At 44.4% G+C, this 16,063-nt stretch overlaps 1 protein-coding gene across 2 annotated transcripts; it reads left to right on the top strand.

Moving 5' to 3' along the window:
* Window positions 1-1,290: 1,290 nt before the first annotated feature.
* On the top strand, window positions 1,291-15,505 carry ankrd13a (ankyrin repeat domain 13A). 2 transcript variants are annotated; one of them, XM_080004141.1, is made up of 15 exons: window positions 1,291-1,537; window positions 3,058-3,193; window positions 3,447-3,571; window positions 3,685-3,730; window positions 4,031-4,174; window positions 4,332-4,521; window positions 5,198-5,264; window positions 5,375-5,456; window positions 5,578-5,639; window positions 5,740-5,870; window positions 5,971-6,128; window positions 6,269-6,397; window positions 6,849-7,021; window positions 7,106-7,170; window positions 13,688-15,505. In XM_080004141.1, the coding sequence occupies exons 1-15, from the start codon at window positions 1,436-1,438 to the stop codon at window positions 13,881-13,883; spliced, it is 1,806 nt and encodes a 601-aa protein (XP_079860267.1). In that variant the 5' UTR covers window positions 1,291-1,435; the 3' UTR covers window positions 13,884-15,505. The 2 variants fall into 2 exon arrangements, with proteins under 2 accessions (XP_079860267.1, XP_079860266.1); XM_080004140.1 differs by having other exon boundaries at window positions 13,685-15,505.
* Window positions 15,506-16,063: the final 558 nt, after the last annotated feature.

Genomic DNA, 16,063 nt, shown 5'->3' with positions numbered 1-16,063 from the left:
ACAGCTGGCGAGTGTGACCGACGAGGAAAGAAAACGCTGCGTCAACCATGTTTGGGAAAAAAAAACATGAGAAACGAGACAGAGCCAATGTGTCATGGCGGCGGGTGGGTTGCGCTTTTGCAACAGGGCATTTATTTATAGGTTTCAATTTAGGAAAACGTTTTTTTTGTTAAGAGGTGCAGAACGACGTAGTGCGCCCCGTGGGCAGACCCAGCGGTCCAATGCACCCCTCTTCCTACGTGTGGATTCAATATCCTGTACTCTGATGCTATTAATTATGCATTACAAAATCCACAAAACAACATTATATAATTATATAGAAGTAAAGAATAAGAACACACACTGAAACTTAAAAAAGTAAAGACGAGCGCCATTTAAAACAGTCCTACACACACAGATAAAGACATAATAGAATTTTAAAAAAATGACCGTTTTTTTTAATCTGTCCTTATGCTATTATTTGTATATTCTATTAATATTTCTAGTGTTCCGCTCATATGTCTCTATTTTCCTGCCAATAACCCAAAAGTATCAAGGTGTCCAGCGTCGCGGGGCAGCGGCGGCGCAGAGGTTCGAGTTATCTGACCGCTTCCGGTTCCGGTAGACCCGTGACGTCCGCCTATGACATCACCGTTACGTCTTCGCAAGCGTGTCATCGAAAAGTCTGTCACTACCAAGCGTCTCATCCCGATGTTTAACCCGTTTATTACTTTGGGGGCGTTCACGTACCGTTCGCCGACTCGAACATATTAGTACACTAGTAGACACGCTTTCGGAATCAGTGTAATATAAATTCAACAGTCGTTATTATTTTTTTTTAAGTTCAACGAATTGAACGTCGTAGCTGATTTAAGAAGATCATAAAAAAATTGTGAAACCTTGTTTGAAAATGTGAAAATGTATATATTCATTCGTTTATTTCGGTTTCTTTTCGTACGATCGTATTTTCAGTAGGTTGTCGGTTTGAAAACAGGTCTCCGATAATGACCTATTCACGTTGTTGTTGAATGGTTGGTTCTGCTTCGAACGTACCATTATTTCTTTACGGGGGGGACGTGAATTGAAACGTCGTTTAATTCCTCACCCGATGTCCAGTACCTAGTCGTTTAATAACGCAACAAAATAATAATAACAAAAACAGTTCCCCGCTCTGGGTCAACTGGCGATCTGCTCGCACCCGTGTCTTTATTGTCGTTGTTGTTGTTATTCCCAACACCCCTATCTTGTTATAGTGGCGCGGGCCACTTCCTCGTTCAAAAGTTTTTATTTCGGGAGAAGCCTTGAGGAAGGGAGCTGACCGCCGGCTTGTCCAAGAACCCATCCTATGTTTCGTGTTGATCTCGCTTTTTTTGTGCCACTAGATCGCAGCGCGGTCTTTAAGATGGCTTCGCCTCTAAGCTGGCTAGCGCTGTAGGCAAGAGGCGTAGAGGGGAGGATGACAGCGGCTAACGTTAGCGGAGATTTGAGGGTGAAGTTTCCCCTGCATTGCTCGGTCTGGGAGAACGACTACAGGAGACTGGAGAGCGATCTGCCCCAGGTTGGTGAACATTTCGACACGGAGCTGTGCGCTGCAAGCGACCTACGTGAGCTCTTCTGACCCATATAGCCTTCATGTTGTGGTAGGCCACGACTACAACATGACTGCATTCATTTATCCATAGCTCACATCCTTAGCCATAGCACACAACCGTATCCATAGCACAAAACCTTATCCAAAGTAAATAACATAATACATAGTACATGACATTATCCATAGCACATAACCATATCTATAGTACATAGCCTTATCTATAGTACATAGCCTTATCTATAGTACATAGCCTTATCTATAGTACATAGCCTTATCTATAGTACATAGCCTTATCCATAGTACATAACCTTATCCATAGCACATAACCTTATTCCTAGTTCGTAACCTTACCCATAGTACATAGCCTTACCCATAGTACATAGCCTTACCCATAGTACATAGCCTTATCCATAGTACATAGCCTTATCCATAGTACATAGCCTTATCCATAGTACATAGCCTTATCCATTGTACGTAGCCTTATCCATAGTACGTAGCCTTATCCATAGTACGTAGCCTTATCCATAGTACGTAACCTTATCCATAGTACGTAACCTTATCCATTGTACATAACCTTATCCATTGTACATAACCTTATCCATTGTACATTGCGTTATCCATAGCACATAACATTATCCATAGTACATAACCTTATCCATATTGCATAACCTTATCCAAAGTACATAACCTTATTCATAGTACATAATATTATCAATAGTACATAACATTATCCATTGTACATTATCCATATTACATAATCGTATCCATAATACATAACCGTATGTAGTGCATAACCTGATCTATAGCACATAACCTTATCCATAGTACATAACCTTATCCATAGTACATAACATTATCCATAGTACATAACATTATCCATAATACATAACCTTATCCATAGTACATAACCTTATCCATAGTACATAACCTTATCCATAGTACATAACCTTATGCATCGCACATAACCTTATCCATAGTACATAACTTTATCCATAGTACATAACCTTATCCATAGTACATAACATTATCCATAGTACATAACCTTATCCATAGTACATAACCTTATCCATAGTACATAACCTTATCCATAGTACATAACATTAACCATAGTACATAACCTTATCCATAGTACGTAACCTTAGCCATAGTACATAACCTTAGCTATAGTACATAACCTTATCCATAGTACATAACCTTATCCATAGCACATTACATTATCGATAGTACCTTACCTTATCCATAGTACATAACATTATCCATAGCACACAACCTTATCCATAGTACATACAATTATCCATAGCACACAACCTTATCGATGGCCCTGTTCCCCCAAACTGCTTGATCCTTGAACTTGTTGGAGATAACAGTGGAATTGGGATTAAAACCGTTATTATTGTACATTCTCTAATGGTGAAGTTTTACTCATGTTGATGGGACCCCATGATGAGAACCACCTGTCATACGGCACACACTGTCTTTATTGTTAGAATGACATTGAAGCGGTGGATCCCAGGGGGAGGACGCCTCTCCACCTTGCTGTATCACTTGGACACCTGGAGTCGGTGCGGGTCCTTTTGAGACACGGTGCTGAAGTAACCAAGGAAAATGCCAAGAATTGGACAGGTAGGCGGGCGAGATTGTGCCGCTGTCTTATAGCCGCCTGGAAGTTGTATGATATGTGGGGGTGTGCGGATAACTAGTTATGTGGATTTCTTTGTGCAGTGAACAGACATACATGATGCTTTTGTAAAGATCCTGTTGCCTTCCCCCGACTGCAGCAAATCGCTGCTGTGCGTTCAGTTCTTTCAAGCACCGTTCTAGCTCGAGGGCGAGTGGTATGTTTTGCATGTTTCTGTGTGTGTGTGTGTGTTGACAGTACTACAAGAGGCAGTCAGCACCGGGGACCCGGAGATGGTTCAGCTAGTGCTTCAGCGTAGAGACTACCTCAAAGCCTCCACAGCGCTGGGCGGGGTGCCAGAGCTGCTGGCCAAGATCAGAGAGGTTTCGCTGTGCAAACTCTTCCTCCCCACTCTCCCCGTGTGACCCCCACTACCTGTCCCTGTCAGATGTTTGCTTGAAAAGAAAATAACCAACCTTTCTATTTGTACCCGCAGTCTCCTGACTTCTACATGGAAATGAAATGGGAGTTCACAAGTTGGAGTAAGCAAGGAAATTAATAGTGTATATTTCTAGCTTTTTCAAATAGTGTGTTGTGCTTATCCTTATTCAGAAGACAAATAGATCTAGTCTACACATAATGCAACGGGGAATGATCTAGAAATCGCACTGAATATTGTGACTTCTGTACCAATAGCATCTGTGACACAAACAGAATATTCGACATATTGAATGAAAGCTCTTTTGCTGGTGAAAGGTTGTTTGGTGTGACCATAAAGCACATTATTTGTGCTTCAGCCGCCTCCCCTCGCTCAAGTTTTTTGGTGTTCCATCGCTTTGCAGTACCCCTCGTGTCGCGGGTGTGTCCAAGCGACGTGTGTCACATTTGGAAGAGCGGCTCCAGCCTGCGGGTGGATGCCACCCTTCTGGGCTTTGAGAACATGACTTGGATCAGAGGGCGGCGAAGCTACATCTTTCGAGGAGACGGTGCGTGTTCAGCGCACGCACACACACATACACACACACACACACACACACACACGCATACACACACGCACACACACGTTTTCCTGGCGGTTGTCCAGCCCGATTTCCTCCCAGGGATTCTCACAGCCGTCTGTGACTTTATGACTTTTTATGACAGACTCGTGTACAGAGCTGATGGAGGTGAACCATGATGAGGAAGTGGTGGATACGGAGCGCTTCAACATAACTCAAGAGATGGAGGACGTTACGCTCGATTCAATGCAACCGGCCGAACAGGAAGTTGCCAAAAGGTTGACGACTCCTATCGTCAACACCTATTTGGACACCAAGGATATTGCTTTTGAGAGGCAAGAGCTCAGTCTTAGCTATCTCTTACCTCAGTTCAGCTGTACTACACTATGACGTGCCTAGAATGATATATTGTTATCATGGGGAAAAAAATCACCACATCAAAAAATTGTCTTGTACTCTCCGTTGGGTAATAGTTATATGTATCTAATAGGAAAATGCAGTGTGCCCCTTCTATCCATTTCCAGCAGTATCAGTTTTGTAAATAAAAAAACAAAAAACATTGTGTTTTGCTAAACCTCAGTAATTAGGCTGTGTAAACTGCCTGAAAGAGCTCTGTTGCAGGGTTTGTTCAGGGTGCCATGCCAAAGGCGATGTCCTAATTGAACAGTGTAAACAAGAGACATAAACCAAAAACTCTCCAACCAGCTCTTCTGCCTGGAGAGACCAAAGCACATAGTTCAGAATGTTTTCAGGCAGTATTTTAATTATTAAGCTTTTCTCAAGATGAAAACAACATAGGTGTGACTATTTGCATCTACATTTAAAACTGAACCAGGAGTTGTGTTGGGAAAGGTGGATGTGGGGAAATGCAACTACATTGAAGCCAAAAAGAAAAAAATGACATGGTGCTCCTCTAATTTGATAACTATTTCTAATAGCTAATTCAAATAAATGTAATAGATCTGTATCAAGATTCAGGTCTCACTCAGCACAAAATGTGTTCTTTCACAGAAGTAAGTCCGGTATTTGGGGATGGAGGATGGACAAAACGGAAGTTGTAAATGGATTTGAAGCAAAGGTTTGTATACGATATCTCCCGGTTAACCGCTGTAACCAGCGGGATTTTCTGCTTATTCATTGCTTAACACTTGAAACTTCAAGATTCAAGAAACTGGTTTGTTCTCTCAGGTTTTCAGTGTAAACAATGTGAATGTGGTGATCCGCACACGGACGGAGCATCTGACAGACGAGGAAAAGGCCAGGATAAAAAGTGTGTTGTTTTTTTTTTCTCTACTTTTTCTTTAAATACCAAATAGTAATTACTCTTAACATGCATTCAGCATGTTTAGAGTAATGACTAACAAACTGCACTTTCAAACTTTCTTTAATAGGTGAGAGAAATGTTCTCGAGTCTCTTCTGGGGACTGTTGAGCAGCACATCAGTGCACAGGGGGTGAGACGTGCATTTCGTAATCGGATTTCTAATTGAGAACCCTTTACCCGTGACTTCATTTTCACGTCTCGTGTCCATCTGACTCGATCGTCCCGCGCAGGACCTCACTCTTGAGTTTGCCACTGCCACCAATCCGACCGCCATCACTCCAGAGGAATACTTTGACCCGGACTTCGAGTTGGAGGACAGAGACATTGGACGGCCGATTGAACTGAGCATCAGAACGCAGAAGTAAGCAAACATTATTGCCTTGAGAAACCCCGCGCTTGACTGTTAATATTTTAAAAACCCGGGAGCACGGATGTATTATTTTGCCTCGTTTTTTTCGCAGATTCAAGGGAACGTTGTGGATGAGCGAGGAACACCCGCTCTCCCTGGTGGAGCAGGTCACCCCCATCATTGACCTCATGGCGCGGACCAGCTCCCACTTTGCGCGCCTGCGGGACTTTGTCACCTTAAAGTTTCCTCCGGGGTTCCCTGTAAAAATAGGTATTTCAGTTTGTCCAGATGACAAATGGGATGGGAGCAGTCACAAGTTTACACAGAGCGCACATTCTGGGATTACAAGGCTCTCATTCACTTACGGTATCTATTTTAAAATTGAAACATTTGTCCCCTTTCTCATACAGAGATTCCCCTGTTCCATGTCCTCAATGCCAGGATTACCTTCGGTAATGTCAACAAATGCAGTACAGAGGAGCAAGCCAACACACCCTCAGCTGTCACACCAACACCCTCAGAAGATGCAGAAGCGACTGGTATGAAAACATCTAGTTTGAGCACTGAATGCATCACTGAATGCATTGCTCCCTTTAATGAAGTAATTGTGAAGATTGTAATATAATTAAAGTGTGTGTGTGTGTGTGTGTGTGTGTGTGTGTGTGTGTGTGTGTGTGTGTGTGTGTGTGTGTGTGTGTGTGTGTGTGTGTGTGTGTGTGTGTGTGTGTGTGTGTCACACAAAAGCCATTTACAAGAAGCCCCTTGAACCGCTGTAATCTCGTCAGGCAGTGCATTCCCACTCAAAATGAATTTCCTGCAGGAAAATATAACCTTCAAATTATTTTACAAAAATGTTACCATCTCTGTTCCCATTACAACATTCCCCACTGTTGATGGGGCCGTGATCTCCTATACCTGGGCACATGTTAGTGGGGTTTATTGTTTTGTCCTACCTCATGAGTTGAATTTTGATGCAGTCCTGTTGTTTAGTTTTTCTTTCAGTGCCGCAACCATTCCAGGTGTGTCCGTCAGTATTTGAGGTGCCCGTCCACTACCGCCATCGAGGGGGAAACCGCCAGATGCCCATATCAAACAATGACGAGGAGCTTCTGCAGTACGCCATCCATCAGAGCCTCATGGACTCGAGAGGGGTCCCAGGACAGGTAACATCTCCAGACTGATGGAGGTTAAACTTAGATCAAGCAAAGCCCTGGAAAAGACTTGATTGTTATTCCCGTTGATTACAGGAGGGTACTTGGGAGGATAGTAATGGAGAATTCATTGATGCCATGCACAGCAGCCAGAGTGACAGGTATGGCCATGTGTTAAAGTTTAATTTTAGATATTATACAAATAAATGTCTATACCATATTCACTTCTACATTGTGTGTGTGTGTGTGCGTGCCACTTCCACATTGTGTGTGTGTGTGTGTGTGTGTGTGTGTGTGTGTGTGTGTGTGTGTGTGTGTGTGTGTGTGTGTGTGTGTGTGTGTGTGTGTGTGTGTGTGTGTGTGTGCGCGCTGAAGTGTTTAGAACTATTACATTTACATGTATTCATTGATCAGATGCTTTTGTGCAAAACGACTTTCATGAGAGGCTAGAAACAATCAAAGCATACACCCACCATTGGAGCAACCTCGAACTTAAGTCCATGAGCGCCTGTTTCTAAATTCAACCACATATAAGTGCGAGATAGCTGTAAGGAATCAGAATAAAATAATTGTTGTAAGTTTAAAAAAAAACAAAACTTTTTTTTCCTATATCAGTGCAATATCATAAGTACTCATGTTGTCAGTGCATTATGTCAATACAGCAACTTGAAACTAGTAAACATCAACAAAAACAAGACTAGTTGGTAGGGTCAGGTATTGAGGTGTTCCTGAAAGAGCAGGGTCTTCAAGATTCAAGATTCAAGATTCAAGATTTTTTATTTGTCACATACATATACATACTTCCATACATATATGCAGTGAAATGTAATCAGGTGTTTCTTGGAGGTTGTGAGTGTCGCTGCAGAGCATAGCGAGCTGGGAGGTTCATTCCACCATTGGGACACCACGCATGAGAAGAGTCTGGACTGAGACACTCCATGCAGTGGAGGCACTACCAGCCGCTGCTCATGGCGGCTCGGTGGCTCAGTGGTTAGCACTGTTGCCTCTGATGGTTAATTTTAAGGTGGACAGGACGGCTGGACCGAGGAGACAAAAACAAAGTACTGGTACAAAGTTTTTAAGATCAGGCGCCAGGGGTCTGTCCGGAAGAGAGAGCCCCGAACTCTGGGGCCGGCTCGTTATATAGTCTCTGGTGGCCTCTACTGGCAGATATCGCTATAGGTGCGGTTCCCCTAGATAGCATAAAAGCCGAACATTGCTTTGTGTCACAAGATTGACATTTCAACAAAGACCATAATGTTCGGACATCATGTGCACCCGCACATGATGACCAAATAACATGACCTTATATGGTTACATGGAAAGTCAAAAGAAATGGGGGTAAGCCTGATGACCCATCACTATTAGCAAAAATTGCATCGTTTTTCATCACATCCCCCCTTGGAGATGGGACATCTTCACAAAGAAAGATTCCAGGATAAAGTACATCACAACAGGAAACAAACCAACAACCAATCTCAAAACACAAACAAAAAACTAAAAACAAAACAAAAACAAGACAAAAAGAAACCTCAAACTAATCCAACGACAATATGGGGGGGATAGGGGGATCGGACTGGAGGGGAATTGGGTCCGAGGGCCATCTGGCGGGATGTTGAGTTCTTCACCACCTCCACATCTAACTCTGAGTCGCTCCATGCTTATAGTGGACTTTCCTGGCCAGGGACCATGGACCGTATCCCACAGCCAGATCACCATTTCCAGCTCAGTCAGGGGTGGGGGCGTATTTGTGGAAGGGAAGCAAAGGGAAAGATTCAGCTTGCGCCGATAATGCCATTTGTTGCACCCCCACAGCCTTCATAATGAAACCTCGAGCCAGCAGAGCCACACAACATCTGATGAGCATTAGGACAACTAGGACAACGCAGAGAATGATTAAGAATTTAGTGATGATGCCGCCCCATTGACCTGCCAGGCCAAAAAAACAATCCATATCCCACTGGCTGTGGCTAGCATTGTCCTTAAATTCTTTGCACAACGTTTTAAGCTGAGACAGGGCAACAGTAAACTTTCTTTCCAGGGCCGATATTGAGGATAAACATACAGCCTTCTTCGCCAAACATGGCTCAGATGCCGTCATGTTCAGCCAGGATTATATCAATGGCCACACGATTTTGCCAGGTAACCCGGGTGGTGGCATCTACCTGCTCACCGAGAGCCTCAAACAGGTCTAATGTGTAGTTGGAGAACCATTGCTGATTATAGTAAGTAGTATAGTATAGTACATTTTTTTTGTTTATTTTGCACCGGGGACAGATTATGGATGCAAATCCTGGTATTTGTCGGGGACCCCTCTTGGGACTCCCCTTGGGACTCCTGTCGCGTCAACATAGACACTAGGGGTCGAAACTTTTTGTATCTTATGTGTGTCTAGATTCCTTGTTTTTTAAAGGAATCGTTTAAATGGGTGCCATGTGCTTTGCCGGCTCATGGTTTCTGCTGTGGGTAATCACTGGGTGCGAGTACTTAGCCTTTGGCAGTGGCGTTGGCTTCCTTGGTGGATGCAGCGCTGGCAGTGGCGTTGGCTTCCTTGGTGGATGCAGCGCTGATGGCGTTGGTGTTGTTTGTCCACAGGATGGCAGAGATATCGATGAGCGGGCGAGATAGTTCTGGCGGTTGGTTTGGCTTCTGATTCCGATCAGGGTGATGGGTGAGACTGCTACTGCTGCAGACTGTGGCAGTTTTGGCTTTCAAGGTGCCGTTGGCTTTCTACCATACCCTGGGACGGGGGGTGGTAGATGCATGCTTTGTGCTGGTGCAACTGAAGTTGTTGGAAGCAATTGAGGAGCATGTACGGTTGGTGGAGGCTCGGTTTTGGTTGGCGGCTGGCGGCGGCTTCCTTGGTGGAGATTGGGGTGCTGGTGGGGCTTCGGGTGGGGTAGAGAGCTCCGGCCTTCACTAGACCGGGGATGACTGGGGCGATTCCCTCCACTGCGACCTGGGTGAGCCGGTATCGGGGGAGACATTGCGGTGGTGCATTTGGACGCAGGGTGAACGGGTGGGGATCGCCCATCTCTTGCACCTGGACCTTGGGGTTAGAGTCGGGGAAGTGGGTCAGCTGTGTGGAAGTGGGTCTAGGCCCCCCGATTGCGGTGGTGTGGGACAATGGAAGGACATGTGGCCTTGTTCTCCGCAGTTGTAGCAAATGATGGGTCCTCTGGGCTGACGGGGCTCCTGTGGGGCCAGTCCAGTGCCTCTGGGGGCTCCTCATCCTCTTTCGCCTTGGTAGTTGTTTTGTGGTGGTGTGAATATGTAATATCTGATTATATCTGATCTGTTATACGGGTTTGATAGGTAGGCAGCTTGGTGTCCTGGCGGGTAGGGGTAGCCGATAAAAGGGGATTTGTGGTTGCATCTGGAATTGATATTGTTTACCTTGTGGTGGCCAGGGCCCTTGGATGGGTGGTCCTGCCATCGGGTTCATTGGCTGCTGCTGAGGGGCTGTAGCTGGTGTCTGGCCTGTTGGTCCGCAGTACTCTCCGGGTCCCATTTAAGCCAGCATTTTGTTCTTCTCACTGGAATGGTGTTCCCATCCACCCTCATCGTCACTGAACTTAAGCTTTTCATCATAGTCCAGTTCTTCATGAAGTCCTGCCCATCCATCCCCGCTCTCCTTACTCTTCTTCAGCTGTCGCTTCCTGTTTTCTTTAGTTCTCCAAGGCCTGGTTGGCCTCCCCAAACTTCTTCTCTTATCTAGCTGGTGCTGTTTTAGCGGCACATTCAATCTTCTCCACTCTGTCCTTCAGTTCTTGTAAACCTTTGTCAAAAGCTGTTAGTTGCAAGGCCACCAATCGCTCCCCCACTAACTCTTGCACCATCTCTTACAGTTGAAGGCGCCTGCAAGTCTTTGTGGTGATTTTGAGCTTCAGTTGTACTTCCATTAGGGTGATGCTGTTCTCAACCACAGTACAGGGTTTGTCCTCATGACCTGTCGGCAGACCGAGTGGCAAGGACAAGGGTTACGAGTTGATTTGGTTGGTTCAGTTGCGTTTATTTGCGTTCAGTCGGGTTCAGTCAATTGGCCCCGGGTGAGTTTTGTCTTGGCAATATATGGGTGTTAGTAAATAATTAGCGCTATTGTCTCTGCTAAATGTGTGTAGCTTGGAGTGGGTGGGACTCATTGGTTATCAATAATCTTGCTGTGTGGTGGCTAAGCTGTGGATCCTGTGCGAGTCTAGTCACATGCAAACATTTACATGTCATCAGCAAAGTGCAAGCAGTTGGAATCTATTCCGGAAACTTCTCTCAGTACTCTCCAACCCTCTAGCCGCTCCATTCCTCCTATTTCCGTCTATGACTTTTAACAGTCCTTTTCTCATCCACTTTCCTGTGTCGTTCTATTTCCCCCACAATTCATTATCTCCGTCGTCTTTATCCCAACAGCACTGACAAACAGCACTCAAACAACGGCATTCAAACATCTATTTCAGCAACAATGCTACAACGCAAAACACAGTGCAGTCAAGGGGGAAACACACAACTACCAAAGTCTTACCACGTCCCAGTCAGTCAACACTAATACAGATTTTCAAAAATGGCTCTGCTCACCTTAGTTCCTATGAGCCCTGTTGACTGGCCAAGTCGTTGGTCAGACGATGATCCGTGGTTTAGCCCATACAACAAACCTTCATACTCTCACAGATTCAGGTTACACACAAAACACAGCAATCACACAACACTTAACACACACACACACACACACACACACACACACACACACACACACATACACATGCTAATACACACGGTACACAGTACAACAGAACACCGCAATTCTCAAAAACCACAGCCACTAAATAGCCCTGCATGTACTATTAGTGTCCACCACTAAATAGCACTCGGATCAGGGTACTGGAGGAGCTTGTTTGTACTTACGCCAACCCTCTCAGTCACCAAGACCCATTATTAGGTGGAGAGCCGGCAGGGCACGTATGACTTTAAATTACAGGTACAACATTTTCACTGAAATCACAATACAGTGCACTCCAATTACGCCTAACGTGGCTGTTTTGGACTGCTGCTCATACATTCACCTTTGAACTGCCGCTCGGCAAACCTCTATTTTAGCGCTTCCCGGACTCTGGGACGATAGCAACCGAACCCGTTTGCTCAACCGCAGCTGGCGCCAGACTATATCACACAGCCCGCTGTGGCTGTTTTGGACTGCATCCCTGTACTATGGGGACGTCTTTTTTTTCACAAACAAATATAATTAAACCAAGATGCTGGAGGAAGCACATAGGATATAAGTACAAACACTCCACCCATCAAGATTCTCCCTTAGGCAGTGAATCGGCGAGGCAGGTAGGACATACATACAACACCCCCCACTACCTCTGCACAGGCAATCCACCGCAGATCACGTCTGACACTGTTTCGGCTGATCCTCCGTATTGTGAATTCTAACAATTATCCGCTCACCGGCCTGGTGAGAGGTCTATAATTATCAGCCCACCGCAGCCCTTTTATTTAAACTATGATTTAGACTATGACATCCCACAACTTCTAACCGAACTGTAATGTCTCAACAGTCCCTTAGATGGTTAATACTATATCATTAATTTAGATTCAATAATTTGGATCACAGGTCCGAATCTGAATTTTCTAGGTCCCTTTCAGGAGGTACGCGGTCCCAGACATGCCACCACTAAGCGACCCGGACAGTGAAGTCAAGAATCTATATCTCTAGCAGATTTCATGAAATGGCTCTGCTCACCTTTGTCCCTAGGTCTTGGTTGACTGTCCGGTCCGCGGATCGGTCAGCTGTCCGGAGACGGCGCCACCTCCTGGCTGCGTTCGCCAGATGATGGTTAATTTTAATGTTGACTGGACGGCTGGACTGAGGAGACAAAAACAATGATTAGAAGATAAGTATTTATTAAGTACTGGTACAAAGTTTAAAGAACATGCACCAGGGGTCTGTTCCAGAAGAGAGAGCCCTGATTTTTGGGGCCGGCTGGTTGTATAGTCTCTGGTGACCTCTACTGGCAGACATCACAGTAGGAGCAGTTACCGTGGATAGCGTAAAAGCTGAACATTGCTTTGTGACACAAGTTTGACATTTCAACAAAGATTGTGTTCAGACATCGTGTGCACCTGCACGTAAACCACAGCAACGACTATGAGACCAAATAGCATGACCTTATATGGCTACATGGAATTTAAAAAGAAATGGCGGGGGGGTGGGGTGGTGATGACCCATCACTACTAGCAAAAATGGCATCATCTTTCATCAAATCCCCCTTGGAGATGGGACACCTCCAAGGAGGATTTGACCTCACAGCAAGAAGGTCCAACCCCGGCCGTCCCAGGTCCTTTCTGTGTGGAGTTTGCATGTTCTCCCCGTGTTTGCGTGGGTTTCCTCCCACCACCAAAAGACATGTATGTTAGGGTTAGTACTCCTGTCGGTGCCCCTGACCAAGGCTCTGGCAAAAGAGCTGGAGTTGGTCCCCGGGCGCGGCACTGGGGCTGCCCACTGCTCCTAGGTATAGGATGGGTCAAATGCAGAGGACTAATTTCATTGTATCCTTCTTGGACAACAAATACATTCTATTCATTTGCAGACCTCAATGCACAGCTCTAAAATATGCCATAAACCTTGCACTGCTTATTTTACAACTGCTATTGAAACAAACCTCCCTCCTGTTGAACTAGAAGTAACCCAGAGGGGGCGCTCACAGACTATAGAGACACATCCAGCCCTGCCAGCTCAGTCTCTGCCTCCAGCCCGGACACAGACCTCCGCCTGGCCATGGAGCTCTCAGCCAGAGCTCAGGAGGACGAGGAGCAGAGGAGGAAGCAGGAGGAAGAGGAGCTGGAGCGGATACTGCAGCTGTCTCTCACCGAGAAATAAAAGGAATAAGAGGGAATGAAAATTGAGGCTCGCCTCACTCGCGTCTAGAACCATTAACCTTTTTCAGATCAAGGAAGCAACCAACCACCGCACCTCAACTTACCTCCCAACCACTAGCGCCATCTATGCAAACTCAACTCACAGGTCTATCAGGTCAAACTCTCTTAAATATTTCCAATAGCTATTTTTGGTAAGAATAAACTCCTTTATATATTTCTATCTCCACATAATATTTAGTTCACTTTCCTTATCTCAGATCCATGAACCCTTTGAGTACATTTTGTTTGGGTTTTTTTTTTGTTTTTTTTCCTTGTGAGAGTTGCTCCTGCAAACCTTAAATCTATGTCTGTACGTTTATCATCTTGCTGTCAGTAGGCATAAAATATTGGTAAGAGTAGTTGTCCTGTCTGATTTTAAAAAAAGAAAAAGAAAAAAAAGTTTACACTGTTTATAGAGGTGATAATAATCTTCCTATATCAGTTTGACAAGGGCCATGCTTTTATTAAATTATTAAATATCTCAGGGTCTCACCATTCCACAGTTCCCTTGCAATTGATTTTGAAGGTATTTGTAAATTGGCCCCTGGCGTGCAATGCTCTTGTGCAGAACATCACTTTTTGAAATATCACACATTAATATACCAATATTTGATAGAGCCGGATCTGCTCAAACCTTGCTTCCAGGTTTATGGATACGTGTTGAAAAAGGGTTTGTTTGTTCAACATTCAGATTAGTATTGTAATCAAAGCATGTAACTCAGAGGGAAGATGAATGGCTGCGTGGTTTTCTACACCAGATGGATACTGTTGGAAACCTTTTTGGCCTGATATTGAATGTGCCAGTTTTTATAGTAAGTGGGAGTTATCAGTCTTGTTTGTGTTTTACAGCTCCAGGGTCATTGAATAACATCAGCCGCTATGACCTCAGTTCAAAGCAGGAATACAAGAGCCCTCGTTGTCATCCGTTGATAGTTTGCGTTCATGTGGTTTAGAAGAAATCACACAAGCCTATTATAACCTATTCCGAATACTTTACCGTGTTTGATTTTGTCAACCATGAAAGATCTATGCGGTCAACAGGGGTTGTGGGAAACCCAAGTTTTATTTGGCAGTTTATAGACAAAAGATTTACAGTTGAAAGAATCTGATCAAACATGCAGTCATATCGGATTGTTGGGTTCAGATCGCAAACGTAATATAACAAAACATATCTACTAATAAAGTTTGAGAATATGGTGTGATTCTGTTCAATGCCACTGAGACCAAACTCTTCAGTATTAAAGGAACCCTGGTGATGCTGTCAGGATTTAAAACTACAGTAATTGAGTGATGCAGAAAGGATTAACCACTTTAGGTGATTTCACCAATAACCAACAACTCAACTCAGTAGTTTTACTGCATTGTTTTTTTTTTTCTCCTGTGTACAGAGGCTCGAGCTCACAAACAAATCACGAACAATGCTCATGATTTGCCAAAATGATATTCAGTCTAATTAGCCGATAGGGTTTGGATTTTTAGGGGATGTGGACTTCCTAATCCTCAATTTACTAGCAAAGGTTGTTTTTTTTGTTTTTCATTTTACAAAATGATTGTTTCATAATATGTTTATTAAATAAAAGCACTTTATTTACACATGCGTCAACGCCTCTTCACCTACATGTTTCATTTATACCACATATATGGCACGAGATAAACTGACTGATATGAACAATATGATAAATATTAAGATATTTCATGTATTATGTAATGTGCAGTACAAGGAAACCAACAATAACCCAGAGGGTTAAGAGGAGGAAAAGGAAGGAGAACGGCCATAAGAAGTTAGGCGATTGGGTGGGAAGTGGGTTCAAAACAAGCATGTGACGAAGAATAAGAAAACCAAAAAGTTAAAAAAACAAAAGAAAAAAACATCAATTACGTGTGGGGGGGGGGGAGCAATGAAATGAAGTCGGCGTAAAGAAAAAGGACACAGAGATATCAAACGAAGATCGTGGAAAGCGACAAGACAACTGTCGTTAAAACATGGCGCCGTCTCCGCTGTCGCCATCGCGGTTGCAGTCGCCGATGTAGGAGTTGTCAGGCCCGCAGGGGCCGGCAGGTTTACAGGAAGCGTGCAGCATCATTTAGGTGGCGTAGCGGCGGTGGTGGTGGAAGCAGTGGGCTGGGTCAGTGTTGGGTCGG

This window comes from Zeus faber (assembly GCF_960531495.2).
Source record: "Zeus faber genome assembly, chromosome: 7".
NCBI classification, from domain to species: domain Eukaryota; kingdom Metazoa; phylum Chordata; class Actinopteri; order Zeiformes; family Zeidae; genus Zeus; species Zeus faber.
This window is presented reverse-complemented; position numbering and strand designations above follow the sequence as displayed.